At 44.6% G+C, this 26,727-nt stretch overlaps 1 protein-coding gene across 1 annotated transcript; it reads left to right on the top strand.

The window, feature by feature from the left end:
• The first annotated feature begins 1,641 nt into the window (after positions 1-1,641).
• Positions 1,642-25,476, top strand: LOC148134729 (putative G protein-coupled receptor 139). Its single transcript, XM_087985349.1, has 2 exons — positions 1,642-1,822; positions 24,581-25,476. The coding sequence occupies exons 1-2, from the start codon at positions 1,642-1,644 to the stop codon at positions 25,474-25,476; spliced, it is 1,077 nt and encodes a 358-aa protein (XP_087841475.1).
• Positions 25,477-26,727: the final 1,251 nt, after the last annotated feature.

Raw genomic sequence — 26,727 nt, 5'->3', positions numbered from 1 at the left:
AACACACAGATTGAAGATCTTTTTGTTGGAAAGCAGAAGAAAGAGCTTCAGGATCCGGCAGAAAAATGAAGCTGAGACCAGTATAAGATCAGCGATGTTCATATTAAATGATGCAGTGGACACTAAGGGCTGAATTGCATACTCCCACTTGTACCTTCCAATTTCCTGTAATTCCCCAGCAGCAATTCTTTGGTTTTTAGTCATCATTAATGGTTCCGGTGGCAGAAGCCGAAGGATTTGTTTGAGTGAGGTCCAGGTGGTGTCAGTGTGTGAGGAAGATGACAGTCATATTAACATGTTCATTTCAGAATAAAAGGGAAATTGACCGTTTAGGCTGGAAGGAAAGAGTGTTGGCCACGCTATTGAGATTTAAAGTTTATTTTCTGCAACTGCAGGCTTGGAACTGGGTGATGCGACTGCAAAACATTTTAGCATTCTCAAAATTTGATACTTTGAATGAACACTTAGCTAGGTCTGGACCAGCTTGGACCAAAGGCTCTATCTATGATCTGTAGGTCTCTAAAACGCTAAGATTATGTACTCCAGGTACAGTCTCACTAAGACTTCTTGCAGCTGTAGTGTCTTTTCCTTATCTTTCCAACATTACCTTTATAATATTTGCCAACATTCCAACTTTCTGCCTTTTCAGCTGGTACAGTAATAGCCGCCAGTGGGCTGAATGACCTCCTCCTATCCGTCTGTACCAGGCACATTGGGACAGAAATGCTTGTTCCAGTCATTGAGCAGCAGTGTCAATGCTGTGAATGATGTTTCAACATTGCGAAAAAAATATATAACAGATCTCTTAAAACTAGTAGCAGGATTACACAAAGTCAAAGGACAATAAACATTGTTATCTGTCAAAAGTCCCAGCTGTTGGCACATATTCCGTAAATTCTTTCCCATTCATATAATGATCTAGATGTATTGTGAAATTTTAAGTTATCCCAGTTGCCATGACTTTCTCTATCAACTGACATCATATATGCCCCATCCTCTGCATAATAAAAGTTGTCTCAAAGACCATTTTTAAAGCGTTTCCCTCCACATCTGGACTTGCCCTTCCCAGCAAAAAGACCGTGTCTGTGGCCCACATCATTGCCCATTCGTGGATTTATGAACGTCTATAGCTACCAACACTCTAGGGAAAACAGCCCCATCCTGTTCAGACTCTCCCAACAGCACGAACCCTTCAACTCTGGCAATATTCTTTTCTGCACCCTTCCGAATTCCACACCGTTCCTATAGGAGGCAGATCACAATTGCACGCAATGTTACAAAAGTGTCCTAACCAGTTTACTGTGCAGTCACTTTATGCAGCTGGTAAATTATTTTATCCTTGTTTTATTTTCCAAATGGGTTGAAACATACGCAACCTTGCATATCCCTGGCACTACTCCCATACATGAGGATGAATGATTAAAAACCCTTGGAGTGTTCAGCATAATGTTTGTTCAGTGTCTGTGAATAACATCAGTCTCACTGGATTCCGGTTGTCCCAGTGGAGATTTTCCATATTTTAATAATAAATTGATACCATTCAATGAGTGATCTCACAGTCAGAGTGGGGCCATTAACGGCTCCAGAGAAAGGTAGAGGAGGGTTCAGAGTCTGTGAACAAGAGACTTGAATGGACAGAAAATGAATCAAAGTCTGAGAACAATCGATTGCAATTTTCTAACAATTGCCAAAGGTTTACCTGAGGCTGTTTGGTATCTTTCGACATATTATAACCAATGGCCATTATCACAACGGATCAATATTTCACTTCTAATTGTTCAACATTTTTATTATCCTATCCTGGCTATCGTTGGTGTCCCTGGTAAGTACCACTGCCCATTATTATTTATTTTAACCATGTTTAAATGTATTACTGTTTTTTATATAAATTTACTTCACACTCGTTTCCACTGACATTCCTGTTGAGACATCGAGTCCAGTTATTCACTCGACAAACCACTACTAACCACATCTGTGAAATTGGTCATCTACACTCCCCCTCTTTGCTTCTGACACTGTCCCTCGTGGATCTGTGTTGACCGTTAAAAGTTCATCTTTGAACTATGATTCATTGCATCCCTGCTCTTGTTATTTAAATACTTGTAGCCTGCAGGTCACTATCTTCTGTCTTGTTTGCGAACTCGGTTTCCTTCCCTGACTCCATCCCATGCCTCAGCAATATTTGCGGCTGAGATGAGTTCCAGATGTGATGATCCCTTGAACCATGAGCTGATTCCTGAAATCATATCCTGACCATTCATAATTTTAACAACTAACACTTCCAGAATATATTTTACTCGTTCACCCATCTACAACTTGAACCTGGAGCTATGAAATACAGTCTTAATAACACCAATAACCTGCTGATGACACTCCTAACCCCAAAACTGAAGATGGAATTCTGAGTCAATTTTCCAAGTAATGTATCCGAACCGACACAAAACTCCCATCCATCCATCATTTCTCTGCGTACTGCAACATATTGTTATTGCGTTTGGCAAAGCCTTTCTGTTCGTCTTCAGAAGCACTTGATCACATCTGTCAGTGAAATGTCCCTCAGTCTCGGCTTGGACTAATCAAGTCTGCGTTGCACAACATGACTGATAGTTGCCCATGGCTAATGCAGCAGAATATATCTGACAGCAGATAGGGCGCGTAGAAATGTCACAAGTGGAGCAATAGTACCTCTGCAACCGAAAGATCAGCAGCAGTTTTTTTACGCACAAGATAAACAAAAAAAAAACATTTCAAACTAATTAGATGTTTCTCCGAAATAAGTTAATCAGTACGGCACAATATTAAAAGTAGGCTTTAGTCAATATCTTCATAGAATCATAGATTTCGAAGTAGTTATAGTTCCAGAAACCTTTAAAAGCAGTAGACGAAAAGATTCAAATGAGTTTCAGACGGAAAGGACGATCATTATCCCCACTCTCATCAAAACAGAAAGGAATGCACATAGTGGTTAGCAGAAATTGGAATGGAGTTTGAATGAACACACTGAGGCACAATTTGTTCGAAAAAAAGCATAACGTGAGATGTAGCCACGTAACTTTTCTGGGACTGAACAGAACTCAAGTTCTTGAGAATAGTAAGACGTTTCCTGAAGTAGTGGGGAAGAATGCATACATTGACAGTTAACATGGAGAAAGAGCACCTGGCAAATGTTACTTAAATGTAGCATTCATTGTGGAAACCTCAAAAAGAAAGACCAGAAAGTCTGGGAAAACATTATGAAGCACTGGGGTGCCCACAAGCTTGTATCTAAATGATCAGCGAGTTTGAAATGCGTAAGATGACATACCAGCGAGGCAATTGCAGAGGGCTAATTTAGCACCGCTGATCAACAACTCATCAAAGTGGCTGCCAAGCAAATATTCATTGACTTAAGCTTTTTTTATGTCCATTCGTTGCGACCTGTTAGATGTCGAATTGACATGGAATGCCCACGCCAAACTGTTAATGATTGCAATTCCTCGGCATTTGACTCCATCGATTGTCTCCACCTCAGCTGTATTGGTGGAGGAAGTGGAGCTTTCGACTCCTTCCTCCTGAAATTGATGATTAGCACTTTAGTTTCTGTGACACTGAGGTAATAATTGTTAGATTTGCATCACATCACAAAGCACACCATTTTTTACTTCTGTCTCAGTATTATTTGATATTCAGTCTAAAATTGACTTGTAGATGAATGCGGATCCAGGGAATATAATAAGGGGCTGAGTGCATAATGTTGAGAGGCGTCGGCATGGAGGATTATCGTGGAGGAAGTGTTTTGTCTCGTTTCACTGTTTATGGTCTTTGGGTCATGAATTGAGGATTCCAATTGCAGATGGAAGGGCCGCCACCTGGGTCTTAGAGCAATGACATTAGTTTGGTCACAAGCATTGTGTTGTAAGGCGATTCTGTAGTCATAATGTAGAAGCCTGATGTAGGTCATATGGATGTTCAGATATTCCAGTGGGTAGTGTAGAGCTAGAAAGATGGTATGTAACTTGAACCTATTGGGTCGGTCGACAAATTGCAAGAGATCAAGTCATGATAAATTTAATATGAGCAAGAAGTATCTGTTGAAGCTTTTCATAATTATGATGGTGAGAGCCACAGAATGGAAGTCATTGAGACACGTTGTATTTGTTTTGTGCGATACCCGGATTTTGCTGGCCTTCTTGAAGCAGGTGGGGACTTCAGATTGTAGCAAGTACAGGTTAAAGATATTAGCGAATATTCCCACCAGTGCCGGGGAATCCATTTGGGCCAGTCGCTTTCCTTGAGTTCACTCACAAAAAAGCTGGTCGGACATATGTGGTGTTCACTGAGAGAGTAAGTGCATTATGGCTTTCGGGCAGGTGACAAATTTTCAATGGCCTGCTGTGTCAACCAAGCAGGCAATGCAATGATTCAGTGGTTAGAACTGCTACCTCATTGCGGCAGGGATCTATGTTCCATTGCAGCTCAGGGCAACTGTTTGCGAGGCCTTTGCGCGATCTGTCTGTATCTGTGTGGGTTTTCTCTGGGTGCTCCGGTTTCCTCTCACTATGCCAGTTATATGCAGTTTAGGTGAATTGGAAATAATAAATTTCCCGTACTGTTCATGGACGTAATGGGTAGGTGCATTAGTGAGGGATTAATCGAGTGCAATAGCGTCAGGGAATGGATCCAGGTAGGTTTCTCTTTGCAGGGTCGGTGTGGACTTGTTAAGCCAAATGGACTGTTGCCAAACTGCTGGGATTCTATAATAATATGCGACCGCTGGGAGAAAGGGATGTATTGTGTTAGAAATTGTGCTCAGCTTTATATTTTTTAGCCATGTTAAAAGCGACAGGTGTCCATGCAGTTAACTTGGTTCTCAAACGTAGCACAGTGTGGCATCTTTAATGGGCTTATCGAAGTTGTATCTGGAATTCTTCTGAAAGTCCGAGTCGTCAGCATTGAATGAACACATTTGGTCTTGCATAGATCCTGGTTCATCCATAGTTTCAGGCTGGCGAATCTCCTGATTGCCCCATTTGGCACGCAACCTCTACATATTTCCTGATGATGGTGGTATCACTCCTTCAGATTAGCCACTGAATGATTGAATATCTTTCATCCAAAATTTCAAGAGGGTGAAGGGGGCAGATCTGAGAGAAGGTTTCGGAGAAGATGCTGCGAAAAACTGAATGGCCTGAAGATGGATTAATTAGCTGGACCAGATAGTTTACATCTCAGAAGTCTAAGGAAGATATCCAAAGAGATAGCGGAGGCCTTAATGGTGATCTTTCAGGAACCATGAGGATGAGAGACAGTCTGAGCGCAATGAAAGAAATGCTAATGCAACACATGTGTTTCAAAAATGACTAAGGCAAAAGACCGAACATTTTAGACCGTTTTGCCGAACCTCGGTGATGGGTTACAGCTTGGAATCCATTGTGTACGATGAGATTTCTAAATATTAGGATGTGGATGGTAAAATAGGGCAAAGTCAGTAAAGTTTCGTTCAGGGGGCAGTTTGCCTGAAGAATCCGCAAGACTTCTTTGAGAAAGTAAGGAGCAATCAAACAAACAAGAGTCCATGCATGTTAACTACCTGGACATAAAGAAGGCCTTTGAAAAGAAGCTGTGCAGGAGACTATAGAGTAGGAAAAATGCCTGAAAAGAGGCTTGACTATCTGACAGAAATCTGAGGAATGAGAAGGAAAAGAGCGTTCTCAGGACGGCTGTTGGAGACAAATGTTGGCCCACCAAGCTCAGGTTCGGGACCAAACCCTTTTACTGTCTGCATTAGCAATCTACATGAAGGAACTGTGCGATCAGCTTCTGTCCGCAGAAGATACAAAATAAGTAGAGGGGCAGTTCGTATTGTTGGGGCGGGGAGAGTGCAGACGGATTTGAAAAGTGTAGGAGAGAAGTGTGAAGTCATGAACTTTGGTACGAAGACTCTTTTCTAAATAGGGAGAGATTTCCGAAGTCTGAAATGCATAGAGACTTGAGAGTTACTTTCCAGGATTTGTTCAAGGACCACTTGCCAGAATAAGTCGACGTTCAGGAGGATAAATGCAATTATTACATTTATTTTGAGAGGAATTGCATATAAAAGAAGGGATGCACGTCTAAGACTCCGTCACTCTCTGGTCTGACAACAATTGGAACATTGTGTGCAGTATTGGGACCCATGCAGCAATAACAGTTTGTTGCCACTGGGGTGTCTTCACAGGAGCTTCACGAGAATAAACCCAGTAATGAAAGGTTTAACAAATTAGGAACGTTTGTTAAGGATGCAGGATTTATACTTGATGTTATTTAGAAGTATTAGAAATTGAAGATATGGTTAAGAAAAAGGAGGAAGCATATGTCAGGTATCGACAGGATAGATCGAGTGAATCCTTAGAAGATTACAAAGGAAGTAGGAGTATACTTACGAGGGAAATCAGAAGGGCGGAAAAGGGGACATGAGATAACTTTGGCAAATAGTGTTATGGATAATCCAAAGGGTGTTAATGGATATATTAAGGACAAATGTGTTACTCGGGAGAGAATATGGCCCGTCATATATCAGCAAGGCGGCCTTTGTGTGGAGCCACAGATAATGGGGGATATACAAAATGAATCTTTTGCATCAGTACTTACTGTGGAAAAGGATTTCGAAGATATAGACTTTAGGGAAATAGCCGTGACATCTTTCAAAATGTCCAGATTACAGAGCAGGCGGTGCCGGATGTCATGAAGTGGGTAAAGGTAGATAAATCCCCAGGATCTGATCAGGTTTACCTGAGAACCCTGTGCAAAACCAGAGAAGCGATTGCTGGGCCTCTTGCTGAGATATTTGTATCATCGATAGTCACAGGTACTGTGCCGGATGACTGGAGGTTGGCAAACGTGGTGCCACTGCTTAAGAAGGGCAGTAAAGACAAGACATGGAACTATAGACCGGTGAGCCTGACCTTGGTGGTGGGCAGTCTGTTGGAGGGAATCGTGAGGGACAGGATGTACATGTATTTGGAAAGGCAAGGACTGATTAGGGATAGTCAACATGGCTTTGTGCGTGGGAAATCATGTCTCACAAACTTGATTGAGGTTTTTGAAGAAGTAACAAAGAGAATAGATTAGGGTGGATCAGCAGAGGCGTTCGACAAGGTTCCCCATGGGAGACTGATTATTGAGGTTAGATGTCATGGAAGACAGGGGAAACGAGCCATTTGGATTCAGAACGGGCTCAAAGAAAGAAGACAGAGGGTGGTGGTGGAGGATTGTTTTTCAGACTGGAGCCCTGTGACCAGTGGAGTGCCACAAAGATCGGTACTGTGTCCTCTTCTTTTTGCCCTTTCCATAAATGATTTGGATGCGAGCATAAGTGGTACAACAAAATTGGAGGTGTCGTGGACAGCGAAGCGGGTTACCTCAGAATACAACAAGATCTGGACTAGTTGGGACAGTGGGCTGAGAAGTAGCAGATGGTGTTTAATTCAGATAAATGTGAGGTGCTCCATTTTGGGAAAGCAAATCTTAGCAGGATGTATACACTTAATGGTAACGTCCTAGCGAGTGCTGCTGAACAAAGAGACCTTGAAGTGCAGGTTCGTAACTCCTTGAAAGTGCTGTCGCAGATAGATAGGATAGTGAAGAAGGCGTTGGTATGCTTTCCGTTATTGGTCAAAGTATTGAGTACAGGTGCTGGGAGGTCATGTCGCGGCTGTACATGACATTGGTTAGGCCACTGTTGAAATATTGTGTGCAATTCTGGTCTCCTTCCTATCGGAAAGATGGAACATAGAACATAGAACATCGAACATAGAACAGTACAGCACAGAACAGGCCCTTCAACCCACGATGTTGTGCCAACGATTGATCCACATGTCTGCACCCTCAAATTTCTGTGACCATATGCATGTCCAGCAGTCTCTTAAATTTCTCCAATGACGTTGCTTCCACAACTGCTGCTGGCAACGCATTCCATGCACACACAACTCTCTGTGTAAAGAACCCACCTGTGACATGCCTTCTATACTATCCTCCAACCAGCTTAAAACAACGGCCCCTCGTGTTGGCCATTTCTGCCCTGGGAAATAGTCTCTGGCTATCGACTCTATCTATGCCTCTCATTATCTTGTATACCTTAATTAGGTACCCTCTCCTCCTCCTTTTCTCCAATGAAAAGTGTCCGAGCTCAGTCAGCCTCTCTTCATAAGATAAGCCCTCCAGTCCAGGCAGCATCCTGGTAAACCACCTCTGAACCCTCTCCAAAGCATCCATATCTTTCCTATAATAGGGCGACCAGAACTGGACACAGTATTCCAAGTGCGGTCTAACCAAGGCTTTATAGAGCTGCAAAGAGATCTCACGACTCTTAAACTCAATCCCCCTGTTAATGAAAGCCAAAACATCATAAGCTTTCTTAACAACCCTGTCCACTTGGGTCTGCCATGTTAAGTGATCAAAGTACCTGCACACCAAGATCCCTCTGTTCCATGATACTGACAAGAATCCTATCCTTAATCCTGTACTCAGATTTCAAATTCCACTTTCCCAAATGCATCACCTCGCAGGTTGAACTCTATCTGCCACTTCTCGCCTCTTGACAGGGTTAAGAAAAAGATTTACAAGGAGGTTGCCAGGGTTGGAGGATTTGAGGTAAAGAGAGAGGCTGCACAGGCTGGGCCGTGTTGTCCCTGGTGCGTCGGAGGCTGAGGGTGATCTTACAGAGGTTTACAAATTATGAGGGCCATGGATAGGATAAATAGGCAAAGTCTTTTCCCTGGGATCGATGAGTCCTAATCTAGAGGGCATAGGTTTAGGATGAGAGGGAAAAAATATAAAAGAGACCGAAGGGATGACATTTTCATTCAGGGAGTGGTGTGTGCATGGAAAGAGCTGCCTGAGGAATTTTTGGAGGCTGGTAAATTGCGACATTTAAGTGGCATTTTGATGGGTATTTGAATAGGATGTGTTTGGAGGGGTATGGGCCGGGTGCTGGCAAGTGTGTCAAGAGTGGGTTGAGATATCTGGTCGGCATGGACGGTTGGGCCGAAGGGTCTGTTTCCATGCTGTACATCTCTATGACTCTATGACACTAAGTATTAGGGGTTTCCAACTGAAACATACAGAACACTGAGAGCTAACCTGGAGAGATTGGCTGTTGAGAAGAATTTTCCATTGGTAGGAGAAACTAGGATACGAGGGGACAGCGTCCAGAATGAAGACAGAATGGAGGTAGGGATAAACCTCTTCAGTCAGGGATTGGGGTATCTATGAAAGTCATTGCCACGGAAGTTTCTGGAAGCCAGGTCGTTGGGGAAAGTTAAGACTGAGATAGTTAGGTTCTTGATTGTCAAGGGAATGAGTGTTATGGCGAGAAAGCGGGACAATGGAGCTGAGAAACTTGTCAGCCATGATTGAATGGCGGAGCAGACTCGATGGGATGAATTGACTAATTTCTGTTTCTATGTCTTATTTTCTTATGGTCTGAGAGACAAATCTGAAGCTTCCAAGCCATCCAGCAGAAACTATTCCACTGCCTTAGACCAGTTTCTGCAGTGGATTCTCAAATTTTAACTTTTGCTTGTAAGCAAGGAGGAGAAACACAGTACTGCAATCTGATTTTTCAAGGAGCGGACAGGGTTTAGAGCGATAGGAACTTTTCATGATTGTGTAGTAAAGTTCAAGGATGTTCAGCCTCCTTCTGGGAGATGAGACCTATTGGTGGTATTTTGGTAGTACCCTCTTGTGATTGGCCTCTTTGATGTCGACACCGAGGATGATTAAAACCTCGGGATATTCCATCTCAAGTCCCTTTAAGACCGTAAGTCCATAGGCGCAAACATTATGCCATTCGGCCGCTCAATAGTGACTGATAGGTCTTTCAGCAAATCGGAGAAAGTGAATACTGGAGATGCTGGAAAGTCAGAATCGTGGCGCTGGCAAAGTACAGCGTGTCGCTTTACATCTAAGAAGCAGGAGAGTCAACGTTTCGAATATAAGCCCTTCACATTGCTGATGAAGTATTTATATCCGAAACACCAACTCTCCTGCTCCTATTATTTGCCCAATCTCTGTTTTTCTCCAGCGCCTTGCTGTTCGACTCGGAAAAGTTTTCAATTCTATTTTCCCGCTTTCTCCTTCCAACTGTTGATACCCTCATCAACAAAAAAAAACATAGTTATCGTTTGATTAATAACCAGACCTCCACTGACCTCTCTGGTAGTTCATTCCACACATTCACTGATGAAATTTGTCCATGAATCATTTCTAAATGGTTTCCCTTTACTCAAAGTTTGTGCCATTCGGTCCCAGTCAATCTTAACAATCGAAACATGTTCCCAACATCCACCCTGATCTAGCTGTTCGACATTCGCTATGTTTCAATGACATCCCTCCTCATCCACCTAATCTCCATTGAGTGGAGTCTCAGAATCCTTAGATGCTTCTCATATGTTCAGACCTTCATTGATGGGATCATTCGAGTGAATTCCCTCGATACATGCTCCATGGCTAGCACATCCTTCTCGCGGTATGGAGTCCAAAATTGCTCATGCTACTCCAAATGTTTTCTTACCAGAGCCTTGTAAATCCACAGAAGCAGGTCATTGCGTTTGTATTCAAGTGCGATCGAAATGAGTGATACGATTATTCCTGCCTTCCGAATTACTATGCCAAAAAGCAAGTTTACCTAAAGAGAATCTTGGACAAAGACTCCCAAGTCACTTTACGCTCCAGATTTCTGTTTTTTTTTTCTTTTTCCATTTAGATAATTGGATCCGCCTCCCTTTTCCCTAACAAAGTGCATTTGTAGGGGCACATATTTTATTTTTCAATTCCCCATGGTGTGTGATATAGACTGCTGTCAGAATGGTGGATGGGTCGTCGGGAGGATGGCATGTTCTGGGTCCGAGGAAGAGTAAATAACGAAGTGCTCTACATTTGAGAACTAGGAGTTACTGATCAGGAGGCAGACCCCATTAACTCTTGCTTTAATAGAGATCACCATACACTCGAAATGATGCATTCAGAAACGTTCAGTTGAAAGGAATAGTCGGGTGCAGCAGGAATGATAAACAGATCTGGCAGCAATATCTCAGTTCCCGCTGAAATACAGGTCTTGCTTTAAATTAATGTAATCTCAATGGCTTTAACAATTGCTAGGATTTTGCTAGTGAGGGAGAAATTGAATGCATGTCACCTTCATGCCGTCATGTCTCCCTCTTTTCCTGGTAAAGTAGGTGGTTCTGGTTGATCCCTGACATCAGTGATGGAAATGTGCTGGTCCAGAAAATGAGTGAGTGAGTCCTATTGAGTCCTGTGTGCAGGCTATGGCCATGGTTACTCCTGGACTTCAATGGGACATGGCAGCAGCCTAGGAAAGAAATTTTAGCATGAGAAGAATATCGCTTATTGGAACGGGAAGCAATGAGAAGGTCAAGGTTATTCCTACAGAGTTGAACTCGTTCTCAAATCAGGCTCTGTTTGGTTTTGCCAATGTAAAGGAGGCTCAGATATGCACAGCAAAGACAAGAGACAGGTTTGCAAGAGTACAAGTGAAATTCTGATTCACCCAGAATTATGTTTGGGGTGTTGGACATTAAGGACTGAAAGAGTGAAGCGGCGTGCACTAGATTATGCAACTTCATGGGAAAGTGCCAAGCAGGAATGTGGAAGTGTTGAGGCTGATGGAGGTTGTCACATTGGAAATGGCCTCTGTGAGATGCTGATAATAGGAGGTAGTGGCAGCAGGGAGTGGTATTGACAGCTGTGATTGATGGCGCGGTCCTGCTGAAGATGGTGGAATTTACGGATAGTGATTATTTCTGATTTCAAGCACAGTGGAAAATGCGGACAAGGGGACACCTATAATTCCGGTAAGGAAGAAAAGGGTGTGGAGTGAATCACAGGAAATGCGTAATTCACACCTGAAGATCATGTCCATCTCAGTTAGAGCTGTCGATCACTTGATAGAGGGAAAAAGGAGATCATGTCGGATGCTTTTCACTGGAATGTGATAGAAATCGAGAACTTGGACGGACGGAGTCACTCTCAGGTGATCATGTGTTCACCTGAATCTCCAAAAAAGTAATTGACAAAAACCTGGCGTCCAGACTGCAGATTTTTGTCTGATGTGTGTTCTAAAGCTGAATGTAAAAATCGATGTGGTGGAAGTCAGTTGATGTACAATTGTACAAGCATAAGGGGAGTTTTCATAACTCCCAGAAATCGTTGTTTCTGTTCAAAGAAAAGGCCTCAATAAGCAGCCGAACCATCTGTTTATCACAGAAGGTGTCAAGGAGAGTATTCAATCACAAACTGAAGAATTTAAACTTGTAGAAACTGCTTTGGCCAGCACTCAGAGGTAAGGAATCTGAAAGAGAATATAGGAAAATCAGTGAATAGTTAAAATGATTGGCAGATAGTGCTTATGGTAATATTAAAGTGTGAGATTATGGACCTGGCCACAGAGAAAAACACAAGGCTGGCTGTTATTTAATGGAGCAGATTCCCAAAACAAACTGCAGTTCAAAGTGGGCGGGTGTTCCTATGTATAAAACAGAAAGTTAATATGCGATTGAATCAAGTAAATATCTTACTTCATTTCGTGCAGATAAAAATGTTGACTGATCAAAAAAAAAGTCTAAAATGGTTAAAGCGAGTATTCAATGTCGCTGAAATGAATGAGTGGTGATATTTCTGCAAAATATAAGACACAGTCGAGACTTGTCAAAGTAGATGTTCAGAATCAGTGTCAAATTCTGCATGCAGTATTTCACGGAAAAAATAGGAAGAGGGGTTGGAGCAGGGCGTCGTACAAACCTGGATTTTCCAAGTTAGTTTTTCAAACAGACATCTAACTAAGGTCCTCAATCTGCTCATGTGTAGCAGATCCGAAGGGCTGAGTGGAACTTGAGAACATAGTACTGAGGGGCACGAGAGATCTAAACGATCCTTTGTCACCACTACTGAACGAGTGTATAAAAATGTGGCACATCGAATTTTAGCCAAGCTGCACTTTTCTGTGAACATCCCATTCTACGGGATTGACTGGTTGACCAGAAATCAAAAAAAAAAGTCAGGCTGGATATAATCTTAACATTTAATTTCAAAAGGATCTGGAAAAGAGAATTCCCACTTGAATGATTTCCCACTTCGTAAATTTCTCCTCATCCCTGTGGCGAATGTGTTTGGAAATGTCGCTGTGTTTTTTTTCAGTCCTGCTCCTCCAATGGTCACAACACGTTTTCAATATAATCATTTTGGTGAAATGGCCAATCATGAAGGGCTCAGAAAGGTTCAGCTTCCGTGACGGAGACAACTAAGGCAGAAGTATTTAGTCAGCAGCAAATACTAGTAGAACCCACTGAGTTAGCATGATATCTAACTGGAAACGCTGAGGCACTTGGGGTTGTTTTCATTGGAGAAAAGAAGGTTTAGGGGTGACTTGATAGAGGTGTATAAGATGATTAGGGGTTTAGATAGGGTTGATCATGAGAACCTTTTTCCACGTATGGAGTCAGCTATTACAAGGGGGCTTAGCTTTAAATTAAGGGGGGGGTAGGTATAGGACAGATGTTAGGGGTAGGTTCTTTACTCAGCGAGTCGTGAGTTCATGGAATGCCCTGCCAGTAGCAGTGGTGGACTCTCCCTCATTATGGGCATTTAAGCGGGCATTGGATAGGCATATGGAGGATAGTGGGCTAGTGTAGGTTAGGTGGGCTTGGATCGGCGCAACATCGAGGGCCGAAGGGCCTGTACTGCGCTGTATTCTTCTATGTTCTATGTTCTATCTCTGTGGTGAGTACTGCTGCCTCATAACAACAAAGGCCCACATAAGTAATATTCTTTGAGGAATGTGCACACTCCACTGTCTCTGTGTTGGATTTCTCTTAGTGCTGTAATATCTTCCCATCATTCAAACATGTGTAGGCTGGGCCGTTTAACGATGTGAAATGCAGGGTGACAGGGAAAATATAAGGGGCATGAACCGAGATGGGAAATTTTTCGGAGGGTCGGTGAGGACTCGATGGACAGAATGGCCTAAGCCAAGCTGTAGCGATTCCAGTAAAACGACAACAAGTTTTGACAATGCAAGCACCCACTGGGTTTCCACTTGATTCATTTTCCTCAAAGCAGAATTGTTTTAGCCTATATAATATAAAACTTTCATTCAAAAATAAGAGAAGTGAAACATCTATGAACTCCACGCAAGCCAATTACTTCCTTTATCAGGAAAGACTACAAAATAAGCCTTCAAACAAAACCTTCCAGATGTGTTCTTAGTCAGAGTGCATACAGCTGTGGCAGTATTCTCTTCCAATAATGTTGATTTGAAGTACAGTTAGCGGGTATATTCAAAGTAACTGTAAAAAAGAAATCTTCAATTTATTAAACAAATGAGAAAATGCATCTTCTTTTCTCGGAATGCTGTGAGACTTTCGAAATCTCTTTTCCCAGAGAGCATTGCAGGGAGAGGTATTGAATATGCTTGTGGCATAGGCAGATCGATTGGTGAAGTGGTAAGTATTATCAGGGAATAGGAAGCAATATGCAGTTTAGGAATATGCGTGGTCTAAAATGACCAGAACTGTGGATGATCAGAACACCAGGAATAAAATCGAAAAAAAATGCTAATGTAGAGAAAATTGTAGAATGATGGCGGTGATCGAATGAATTCAATATGTACACAGAGGACCATGGGGCCCTCTCTCAGTAGAGAGCGAGAGAGAGTGAAATAAAGGTTCAACCTGAGGATCAGCACACCACGGAGGAGCGGTCAGATTGAGAAACCTAGCTCTTGGCGGTGATATCTGTCAGTGGGGGAATTGAACCGACACTGTTAGTCTCCCTCTGCATTACAAAATAGCCGTCTCCCCACCCCCACCCCCACCTGAGTGGGAGATTATATAACCGTGATAGACAGAGATTGTCAAATGTCAAAGATAATACAAACTTTTGGAGACGCAAAAAAAAAAGGTAACGGGTTCAGAAGAATAGCTCAGTGCAAAACAGTTCTGCTAGAAACTGATTTATAATGAGACAAGAATTGAGATGTTGTTTTTAGCTTAATGTAATAAGGCATAACACGTGAATTATGATTGGATATGAATAACTCTGAAATAAGTGAACATTTTTTTTTGGCTGGTGTGCATTAAGTGTGCTTACCATTATATAAAAATATAAAGCTGATGGAATGCATTACTTGGAGAGTTAATCATTGTCGAAATGGGTGCAGAAAACATGCTTGAATGAAAGCCAACATGAAAAGTGCACTCATTTCTTTCGGTGAGTGATTGGAACCTGGAGTGTTGATTGACCTGTAACATGTACTTTGAACCGCAATTCGATCAGCCCCGATCTCACTGAATGGTGAAGCAAGTCTGAAGAGCTGAATGACCTCATGGTGCACCGTAATCGCATGTGATTCGAAAAAACAAAGCAAAATTCTGCTCATTCCGCTTATGTGTGATGCACTGTGAGACTTACATTTTCATGAACGTGGGAATTGTTTGGAACATTGTCTGAAACATTTTATAGTCAACATCATCCAGACAGTGGCATTCTCCAGACCATTCTGTCATTGATATTCTGTGGAACATTCTTTAGATTTTCAGGTTATCCTTCACGCGATAGAGTGGAGGTGCTTCAGGCAGCAGTGAAAATGATGGAGCATTAAGCTTTTTCGGGGGTTAGTGGAATAACAGATGTGCAGTGAATATGAGGGAGCAGTGAGTATACTGTGACAGAGCGTGAAAGATGCTTGTCCTATTTTTCTGGACATTTCTTCAGACTGCAGATACTCATCTGAGCTGGCTAGTGAGCACGGATCTTGCTTGGTGTGGCTGGTGGTATGGCCTCCTCTGGGAAGAGAAAGTTCCTCCTGTGTACTAGCTCACCCACCAGGGCCTGAGTACTGCTGTCGACAATTCAACTGTCGTCCATTGGACTTTTAAGCAAGGCACCAGCACAAGCAATCAGAGAATATCCGATTAATCTGGGCGATAGCGACTACTGACAGCCATGCGTGGTGGGAGAATCCGGCTGGCATTAAATCAGCGGGCTGCCATGAGGATGGGTAGGTCGCTACTGACGTGAGATCGAAAGATAGCGCCAGAAAACTAGGTCGGCCTCGTATAGATGATACCTCTGTCACAGTCAATGAAAATGACAATGAGACAAATTAATCGAAGATTCAGCACAATGATTCACAGACTGTGCTGACCACACTTCCCGTTACTAAGTTGCAGAACAAACGCTCCCGGACATCAGAACTCCCACAAAATTCCCCTCAACTGCAGGAAATGGTGTTCAGTGTTGAATGGTTTCAGTTTGTTATTGTTAAACATGGAAGTGCATCCATCTTTGACATTTTCCCTGAACCTTACCTTTTTTTGGTCTATTGCACAAAGCGAAACGTTGGAGAAGCTATTGAGGGGATATTATCTGTTCCCATTTGGATGAAAATGGGCTTATAGGAAACATGGTTTTGAGCTGGAAAAGTCAGGGTTCCAATATGAATGGAATTATTTGAGGAAGTGAAAAAGCTGATTGAAGAGAGAATGGATTCAGATAAACCTGCGTAAGGTGTTTGATAAGATTCCCTATGTTCGGCTGATGGAGAAGGTGATGGCGAATGAGTTCTATGGTGTGCGAGCGAGATGGATAGGGATCATTAGGAGAAAGATCCTGAGAATATAGGCGACATGTCTAGATGGAATATCTGGATTGCCTAAGGCTTTGTTCTTTGTTTTTATTTTAACTGATACTCCCCACATCTCTCTCTCTCTGCCAGATATTGCCACAGCACAACCCCCCTTTGTCATAGCGCAATCAAGATCTGAAGCTGGAAATGAGTGCAAGCGGCACATCCTGTCATTTCCAGAAAATGCTGCAATTTTCCTCAGGCAGTGTAATGATCAAACAGTGCCACCACGCAATGCAGTTGGGTGAGAGAGGGGCGGAGGGAGTCTGTAAGACATTATATGCTGGGTTGGTAACTGCTGTCGGTTTCCAGGTCTTCGCTGCACAGCTTCCCAAAATGGACAGGTAACTCGTCCCTGTTTCTCGTTGAATTGCTTGGAATGGTCTACGCAGTTTGGTGTGCTGTACAGAGTTTTAGTTCAGGTATCTCATCTAGCTTTATGGTGTCTGGAATACCTTGTGTATTTAAGAATCTAGTCATTTGAGCCGAGTTGGCATGTCCTCATTCCTCCAATGGTTGAACGCACTCTTGCACTTCATTAGTTTGGCATTGTGACAGTATTCATCTCGCTGGTAAATATCTACTGTCCTAGAAGCAACCACAACCTTTTCAGTCGGTAGCAATCAGCCATTCCCATCGTCTTCGTGTCTCCACGAGGTAAAATGATAGTTTCGTGTATATAGATTACCCCAATGGTCCATGGCTCAAAACACCATCACTCTCACCATTCTCCACCTCCAACTACACAAAATATTCCCTGCGTACTGAGAGTATTGGGAATACTAGGAGCGTCAGGGGGCGTCATCTCATAAGGGAGATGGAGCAACAGTTCCCTCATGTTTTACGGGACAGAGTGAACACTCCAGTACACAATGTACCACAAGATCCTTTCACACTCTTCATTTCAGTAATTGCATTCCTTTCGTCATGAAACATTCACGGGTTAACATTTACCCATGTCATAATCCAACTACCAGATTGTCCATTGATTATCCATTCAGAATCTCTCCATCTCCGGGGTAACTTAGGTTCCAATCTGTCTTAGCGTCATTCATAAAGTTAGATAGAACACATTTGTTACATTTCCGACCACCTAAAATAAATGAGGATCCTGCCACTGTAATAAATTACTTATATCAAACTAATAAAGACTAATCTTTCATATGAAGGTGAGAACTTCACACAGTCAGGACTGAGGTGGTGGGTGCCCGGAAAAATACTGTTTGGGACAGGTACAACGGTGACAAGTAAGTAGGTGAGATTACTTCCCTCTTGTTGGTTCAGTCATCACTTCCCATAGGCGAGGGAAAATTGAGGACTGCAGATGCTGGAAACCAGAGTTTAGATCAGAGGGGTACTGGAAAAGCACAGCATGTCAGGCAGCATCTGAGGAGCAGGAAAATCGACGTTTCGAGCAAAAGCCCCTCATCGGGAATAGCGGCCGGAAGTCTCCAGGGTGCAGCGATAAATTGGGAGGGTGTTTGGGGGGGGGGGGGGGGGCTGGGTAGAAGGTAGCAAAGAGTACAATGGGTGAGTAGAGGTGGGTGGGGGAAGGTAGCAAAGTGTGCAATAGGTGAATGGGGTTGGGGATGGAGGTTATATGTCAGAGTGGAGGATGGAGTAGATAGGTTGGAAGGGACAGGTATTGAGGATAGTGCTGAGCTGGAAGGTTGGAAATGAGGTAAGGTGGGGGAGGGGAAATGTGGATACTGGTGAAATCCACATTGATACCCTGGAGTTGAAGTGTTCCGAGGCGGAAGATAAGGTGTTCTTCCTCCAGGCAGCGGGTGGTGAGGAAGCAGCGATGGAGGAGGCACAGGACCTGTAGGTCCTCGGCAGAGTGGGAGGGGGATTTGAAATGTTGGGCCACGGGGCGGTGGAGTTGATTGGTGCGTGTGGCCTGGAGACGTCCCCTGAAACGCTCTGCGAGGAGGCGTCCAGTCTCCCCAATGTAGAGGAGACCGCATCAGGAGCAACGGATACAATACATTGGCGGATTTGCAGGTGAAACGTTGATGGATTTGGAAGAGTCCTTTGGTTCCTTGGGTTGTGATGGGTCAGGTGGTGTGTGCGCTGGGTTTGCAAGTCCTGCGGAGGCGAGGGAAGGTGCCAAGACGGGAGGGTAAGTTGTTGGGAGGCGTGAACCTGACCAGGTAGCCAGTTTGGGATCTGTCTTTGCGGAAGGTGGAAAGGGGTGGGGAGGGAAATATATCTCTGGTGTTGGGGTCTGTTTCGAGGTTCCGGAAATGTCGGCGGATGATATGGTTAATGCGAAGGTTAATTAGGTGGAAAGTGAGGACCTGGGGGTTCTGTCCTTGTTATGGTTGGAGGGGTGGAGTCTGAGGGCAGAGGTGCGGGATGTGGATGAGATGCGTTGGAGGCCATCTTCAACCACGTGGGAATGGAAATTGCGATCTCTGAAGAAGGAGGCCATCTGGTGTGTTCTGTGGTGGAACTGGTCCTCCTGGGAGCAGATCCGACGGAGGCAGGGGACTTGGGTATACAAGATGGCATTTTTACAGGAGGAAGGGTGGGAAGAGATGCAATCCAGGTAGCTGTGGGAGTCGGTGGGTGTGTAAAAAATGTCAGTGTCAAGTCTGTCGTCATTAACGGAGATGTAGAGGTCCAGGAAGGGGAGGGAGGGTTTAGAGATGGTCCCGGTGAATTTAATTTCGGAATATAATGCATTGGTGAAGTTGATGAATTGCTCAACCATCTCGTGGCAGCACGATGTGGCCCTGAAGCAATCATTATTGCAGCAGAGGAAGAGGTGGTGAGTGCTGCCAGTGCAACTACGGAGGATGGACTGACAAAACGACAGACATAGCTGCGAACCATACGGAATTCTTGGAGGATGTGGAGGGAGTGAGTGATCTCTCGAACGTATGTGGGGAGTTCCTGGACCACGGGGAATAGGACAGTATCGAGTTAAGTGGCGACAAGTGCGGTGGGGCAGAAGCAGGCTGACACAATGGGTCGGCCGGGTTTGTCAGGCTTGTGGATCTTGGGAAGGAGGTAGAATCAGGCTTTGCAGGGGTTCCAGCACTCCGCGGTTTGAAGTTATGGGTGGCAGATATCCTGAGGTGATTTGCTTCTTCATAGTCTGGGAAACGATTGTTTCGTGATGGGGGAATGGGGTCATGCTCGAGCGGACGGTCGGAGGAGATGTCTATGATTGGCGTCGGGCTTCAGCGGTGGAGAGGTCAGAGCGCTAAGCTTCCACTGCATCCACTTTATTTGCTCACTGAGGACGAAAGATCATCCCTCAGCAAAGACCTTACCTTTCTCCCCGTCCGTCCATGCATCAATGAATTTGATACGCATCGTGACATTGAACAATTCTTCCACTGCCTCCACCTGCGAGCTTTCTCTTGATATCAGGACTCCCGCCTACTTTATCAGGATACTTTCACTCGCCTCCAACATACTCCATCCACCTGCTCCACACCGCCCCCCCCCCCCCCCCCGCGCTGGCCTATTACCAGCCCTCGATTTCCTCAGTTCCAACTGCCACCGAGACATTAACCGCCTCAATCTGTCTACCCACCTCCGCCATTACAACCTTTCACCCTGACAACGAGCAGCCATCGACTCCCTCTGCTCCAATCCCAACCTCATCTTCAAAGCAGCAGTGGTAATTTGGGATGAAGTGGTAATTTGGCACACTGACCTCTGCGCCAACTCATAGACAAGTGCGCCGAACACCCCACCCCCCCCCCCCCCCCCCGTCCAAGACCCCACCCCAATGACCAAACCATCATCTCCCAGACCATACAGAACCTCATCACTCCAGGAGATCTCCCACCCACAGCTTCCAACCTCGTATTCCGGGAACCACGCACCGCCCAATTCTACCGCCTTTCCAAGATCCACAAGCCTCACCACCCTGGCCAACCCATTCTCTCAGCCTGCTTCTGCTCCACCGATTTTTTTCTGCACCCACCTCGATGCTGTCCTATCCCCCTAGTCCAGGAAATCCCCACATGCTTTCGAAACATCACCCATGCCTTCCTGCTCCTCCTGGACGTCCGTTTCCCCGCCCCAATTCATCTTCAACAAGGAAATCCAATCCCTCTACACCTCCATCCGCCACGGCGAGAGCCTCCAAGCCCTCCGTTTCTTCCTCTCCTGACGTCCCCAACAGTATTTTGTCACTGGCACTCTCATTCGTTTGCCCGTACTGGTCCACATCCTTAACAACTTCTGCTCCAAATCCTCCCACTTCCTCCAGACCAAAGGGATAGCCAAAGGCACCCGTTTGTGCCAAGCTATGCCTGTATCTTTGTTGGCTACGTAGAACAGTCCATCTTCCTTAGTTACACTGGCACCACTCCCACCTCTTCCTCCGCTCCAGTAATGACTGCATCGGCGCCACCACGTGCTCCCGCTAGGAGGTCGAGCAATTAATCAAATTCACCAAAACATTCCACCCCGACCTTAAATTCACCAAGACCTTCGCTGACACCTTTCTCCCATTCCTGGACCTCTCCATCTCCAATAATGATAACTGACTTGACACTGACAATTTTTTACAAAACCACCGACTCTCACAGCTACCTGGAGTAGACCTATTCCCAACCTACCTCTTTGAAAAATGCCATCCCGTATTCCCAACTCTTCCACTTCCACTGTATCTGCTCCCATGGGGACCAGTTCCACCACAGAACACACCAGATGGCCTCCTTCTTTCGAGACCGCAATATCTCTTCTCACGTAGTTGAAGATGCCCTCCAATGCATCTCATCCACATCCCGCACATCAGCCCTCAAAGCCCACCCCTACAACCGTAACAAGGACCGACCCCCCCCCCCCCCCCCCCCTCCACCCACGTCCTCACATTCCACCCAACCAACCTTCACATTAACCACATCTTCCGCCAACATTTCCGGAACCTCCAAACGGATCCCACCACCAGAGATATATTTCGATCCCCACCCCTTTCCGCTTTCCAGAAAGACTGTTCCCTCCGTGACTACCTGGTCAGGTCCACGCCACTCAACAAACCACCCTCCAATCCTGGCACCGTCCCCTGCTACCACAGTCATTGCAAAACCTGTGCTCGCATCTTCTCTCTCAATGCCATCTAAGGCCCCAAAGAAGCCGTTCACATACATCAACGTTCGATCTGCACATCCACCAACGTCATTGATTGTATCTGTTGCTCCCGATGCTGTCTCCTCTACTTTGGGGAGACTCGACGCCTCATCGCAGAGCGTTTCATGGAAGATCTCTGGACCACCCGCACTAATCAATCCCACCACCCCATTTGAAGTCCCTCTCCCACTCTGCCGAGGACATGCAGGTTTCCTCCATCGCCTTGCCCCCACCACCCGACGCCTGGAGGAAGAACGCCTCATCTTCCACCTCGGACTCTTCAACCCCAAGGAATCAATGTGTACTTCACCAATTTTTCCCATTTCGCCTCCTCCATCCTTCCCTCAGTTCCAATCTTCGAGCTCAGCACAGTGCTCATGACCTGTCCTACCTGCCAATCTCCCTTCCCACGTGTCCACTCCACCCTCCCATCTGAGCTATCACTTCGGTCCCCACCCCATTCACCTATTGTACTCCTTGCTACCTTCCCCCACCTTCACCTCTAACCTATCACCTCCATCCCCACCCCCATCCGCCCATTGTACACTTTGCTACCTTCTTCCCTTCCCCAACATCCACCCCACACCATTTATCACTCCACCCTGGAGACTTCCTGCCGCTGTTCCTGATGAAGCGTTATTACCCGAAATGTCACCTCCCATTATCTGGCTGTATTGTATTAGAGATGTTACCCTGCTCTGTCAGGCGTGGACCTAAGGAGACCCACTTGGTAATAGACATGAAAAAACAGACAATGATTACTTTCTAAGCTTCCTCAGATTTGTTTTCAACATCAAGGAGAACTGAGATATCACTGAGGTGGTGCAGAATGCAGTAGTTGCCCATCATTAGGTTATTTTTTGGACCACCTTTGACCTGTTACCATGAAATGTCTTGTGTTCTGGAATCAATGCTGGGAATTTGCAGGATAATTACTGTCTGTTCGGTACCACCAATTGTGGTGAGACTGGCCTTCCAGTGGGATAGGAGAAAACCAGGAATGGCGATGACCCGTTATTCATTCAGTCTGATCCGGTGAGTTCGACGACGTCAGACTGTTTCCTGAACAGACAAAATGAAGACTAAAAATGACAGCGAAGCAGATAATAATACCTCATAAAGCTGAATGAAAGGCCCTGTATCTGAGTGTTTGCTATATTCTCTGAAATGATTGAGTCACTCAATGCATACACTGAATTAAATGACATTAGAGAAACAGGGAACATAATATACAGGACATTCTACACCTGGGAGTGTTTATTCAAAACTGAACAGGAGGTGGGGAAGATTAAGAGGTAACATTATATGATCGTAACAACGGATCTGACATGAAATGATCAAAGCATTGCCTGACTCTGTATGTTTTGGAGTACAGAAACCAGCTGAGTCATGTTTCGGCAAAGTTTCGTTCGGCGAAGCGGCGTTGATCTCACCAAACGTCGTGGACGTTAAGGCCCTTTGGGAAATGCATATTTATGGATCTAACACATTCCACAACGACGTTCCCTGGATCTTTCTGCAACTAGCATTGTCCAGGACATTCTCTTAACGACATTCTGTGGAAAGTTCTTGACTGACGTTCTTCAGATAATACTTTAACGACATTATCCTGATCCTTCAGTAACTGACATTCATTGGATCATTCTGTCCCTTCCATTCAGTGGAGCATTGTCTTCCCGACATTCCCCACAACATTTTGCAACTGACACATTCCTTAACTTAGAATCTCTGGATCATTCTATTAGAAATTCTTCAGGGTATTCTGTCACCTACATTCTCCAGAATATTCGAGAATAGACGGAATCTGAAATATTTTACGATAGTCATTCCTCCAACCAACATTCACGGAATAATCCATAACTGACAATTCCCAGAATATTGTACAACCTAAATTCACCAGGACCTCACTTGAATAAACCATAATAGACTTTCCCTGGAACATTATCCAACCAGCATTCCTAGAACATTCTATGACCGACATTGCAAAAATCTCCAGTTCTGAGAACATTATCAACTGCAAATCCCTGTAACATTCTGAAACCGATGTTCTCTTGAAAATTTTCCAACCGGTTTTCCCTTATACATTCCATAACTGACATTACCTACAAAATTCTCCACCCGGCATTCCCCAGAACATTCCCGTCCCGGCATTGCCCAGAACATTCTCCAACCGAAGTTCTCCATAACATTTGATAACTGACATTTACTGGAAAAATTACAACCGAACATTCCGTAAATGAGAATTCTCGAAGCATGCTGGAACTGAAATTATTTGTGAACGGTCGGATGTCAGTACTTTGAACAAATGATACGATCAAGAGGGAGGAGATCAAGTTCCAAGTATAAGAACACACTGCCTCGAAGCCCCCTCAGGCAATTAAAGGTGTGAATATGTTTTCCCTCGGTTAACATTTCTTCACGACAGAGGATAGACCACAATTGAGACGAGAAGACAGAAATTTCCATTCCCCGCTTGTCTTCAAGGAGCTGGGAGGGAATCCCTCACAATGGCAATGTTTTCTTCTCCATGTTAAGAGCTGGAAAGAAAGTGGTGTCTGCTCCCAAGGGATCGAATGTGTGGGAATGTTCTGGAAAACACTTTTTCGTAAAGATGTGGCCATATGCGTTTTGAAGGGGGGGATTGTTGTGTTTCTTTCTCGCATTTCTGTAAGTAATTCAGAACATACCATTTGTTATTTCAGCTCCAATTCTTTCAAACATTCTTGGAATGCAGTGATACATTTGAAAATCTCGCGGAGTCTTTCATAAAACTGTATATTTTGCCTCCAGGCTGATATGTAATGTGTTTGTTTTCCTTCCTCACAGTTAACGCAGTGACGATCTATGTCCTGCTTTATAAAGATTGTGGATTGTCTCCATGTGTCAGTCGTTACCTGGGGGCCATGGCAGTGGCAGATCTTCTGGTCATTATCCTCGACCTGATATTGAGACACATTCCCATTGTTTATTATGAACACTTTGGTTTCCTATGGTACATTCCCCTGTGTAATATCCACGCCGTCCTGCTTTATGCAGCCACTGACTGTTCAGTCTGGTTCACCGTTACTTTCACCTTTGATCGGTTTGTGGCCATTTGTTGCCAAAAGCTGAAAAGTAAATACTGCAGCGAGAAAACGGCGGCTGTGGTTCTGGGAACAGTGACCGTGTTAAGTTGTTTGAAGAACATTTTCTGGTATTTTATGCTCACAGCTCAGTATTGGCTGGACTACTCCCCTTGGTTTTGTGAGGTAACAGCCGCTGTTTATAACTCCCGTGTCTGGGTCGCAATCGAGACCATCCACCACATTCTCAATCCAACTATCCCATTTCTCCTGATTCTGTTACTCAATGCTTTCACAGTCAGACACATTATAGTGACCAGCAGAGCCCGCAGGAGACTCCGGGCTCACACCAATGGGGAGGTTCAATGTGACACAGAAATGCGAAATCGAAAGAAATCCATTATCTTACTGTTTGTTATCTCCGCCAATTTCATCCTGTTATGGTCAACGTTAATGGTGTATTCTATATGGAACCGGATGTGGTGGTTGGGCTATGGCTCTATGAATCTGGCTCCCTTTGTGCAGGAATTGGCCTTCATGCTGCAGCTCCTCAGTTGCTGCACAAATACTGTGATTTATGCCGTGTCCCAGACGAGGTTCAGACAGCAGCTGAAGAATGTACTCAAGCATCCATTTACCCAAATTCATCAATCAATCTGAATCATTCATTCATCAATGTATTCACTATTTTCTCATTTCATTCGAATGTTACAACAATGGATTAGCCAGTCGCTATGGTAGCAGACTGAAAGTAGTGCTTTTTCCAACCCAACCTTGACCCACATGGGACGACAGGGCACATTTCGATGTTTCTCGCAACTCAGAGGCCATTGAGAAAAGGCACCATTACAAAGACTGTATCGATAGCATCAATTTATAAATAATAAATTGTTCATTAAAGATATCAAGCAGCAGAGTGAACTATACTGTTGTTGGTCGTTGCGTTGAACAAGTTGAGCTGGAAAACGACAGACTGGGCCCCAAGTCCTGATCCTCACAGAAGCGGAGGGGTCGGGGGAAGAGCTGAGAAATACGTTTAAATTCACTCTATGATTGATTATTACTTCTGGGTCACCCACCAGGACATGCCTTCACCTGAATTCATCCATCCCTCCCAAACCATATATGTCTCTCACATTCTCCATTTCTCCCTCTCTCACGTGCTCTCTCTCTCTCTTTCCATCCTGCCCCCAATTTTCTCTACCTTTTTCACTGTCACTTTCTTCAAACCACGAATTCTCGAATCCCCTTTCACCTTCTGTTGATACAGGCGCAAATAGGTGTGAGAGCATGGTCTTCCGCGAGTGGAACACAGCTGATGCAGATGTTCAGTTCTTTTCTGGCCTAACAGTATGGATTTTGAGACAAATACCTTTGTGAGGGAACACATTGGGCGTGAATGCACTGTCAGTGCTTGGATGTAAACGGAGGTGTTTGCATAGTCTGTTACTAGGGCAAAAGAGTTTGGGTGGAATAACAGGTCATTGCAAATGGAACCGATTCCATGGGAACAGTGTTTGTTGCTTTGGGAGAAGAGTAGGGATGGTACTCTGGTCTGTGCCTCGGGAAACAGAATGGTGATTAGTTTGCAGGCCGGTGCGGAGAAAAGACAACGAGGATGAATGCACAGGCCGTTGCTGGAGGAACAGAGTGGGAGTGAGTTCACGCGCCATTGTTGGGCAAAACAGTGATGGAGTGAGTGTGAAGGAGTCAGTTTGACGGAGCGTTAGCTCGAAAGTGAAGGACTCGGCTGGACAATGAGGAAGGCTGTGAAGGTGTCAATGTGGCTATGAAGCTTTGAGTGAGGCTCTCAGCACTGATGTGTGACTGTGGGTGTGTTAGTATGACCGTGAGGGAATGACTTTGTAATGGAGTCTGAGTGACTGTGAGGTAATGAGTAGGATCGTGAGG

The sequence above is a fragment of the Chiloscyllium plagiosum genome, unplaced genomic scaffold (assembly GCF_037043375.1).
Source record: "Chiloscyllium plagiosum isolate Xiang-an unplaced genomic scaffold, Cpla_swu_hap1 HiC_scaffold_52, whole genome shotgun sequence".
NCBI classification, from domain to species: Eukaryota; Metazoa; Chordata; class Chondrichthyes; order Orectolobiformes; family Hemiscylliidae; genus Chiloscyllium; species Chiloscyllium plagiosum.
The sequence above is the reverse complement of the archived record's forward strand: the minus strand, read 5'-3'. Positions and strand labels throughout refer to the sequence as shown.

Excerpts from the sequence above, each read along its gene's own strand:
- LOC148134729 (XM_087985349.1), top strand. The coding sequence starts at position 1,642 with ATGAATCAAAGTCTGAGAACAATCGATTGCAATTTTCTAACAATTGCC. Across the intron at positions 1,823-24,580 it reads GGCTATCGTTGGTGTCCCTG|TTAACGCAGTGACGATCTAT; the intron begins GTAAGTACCACT and ends CCTTCCTCACAG.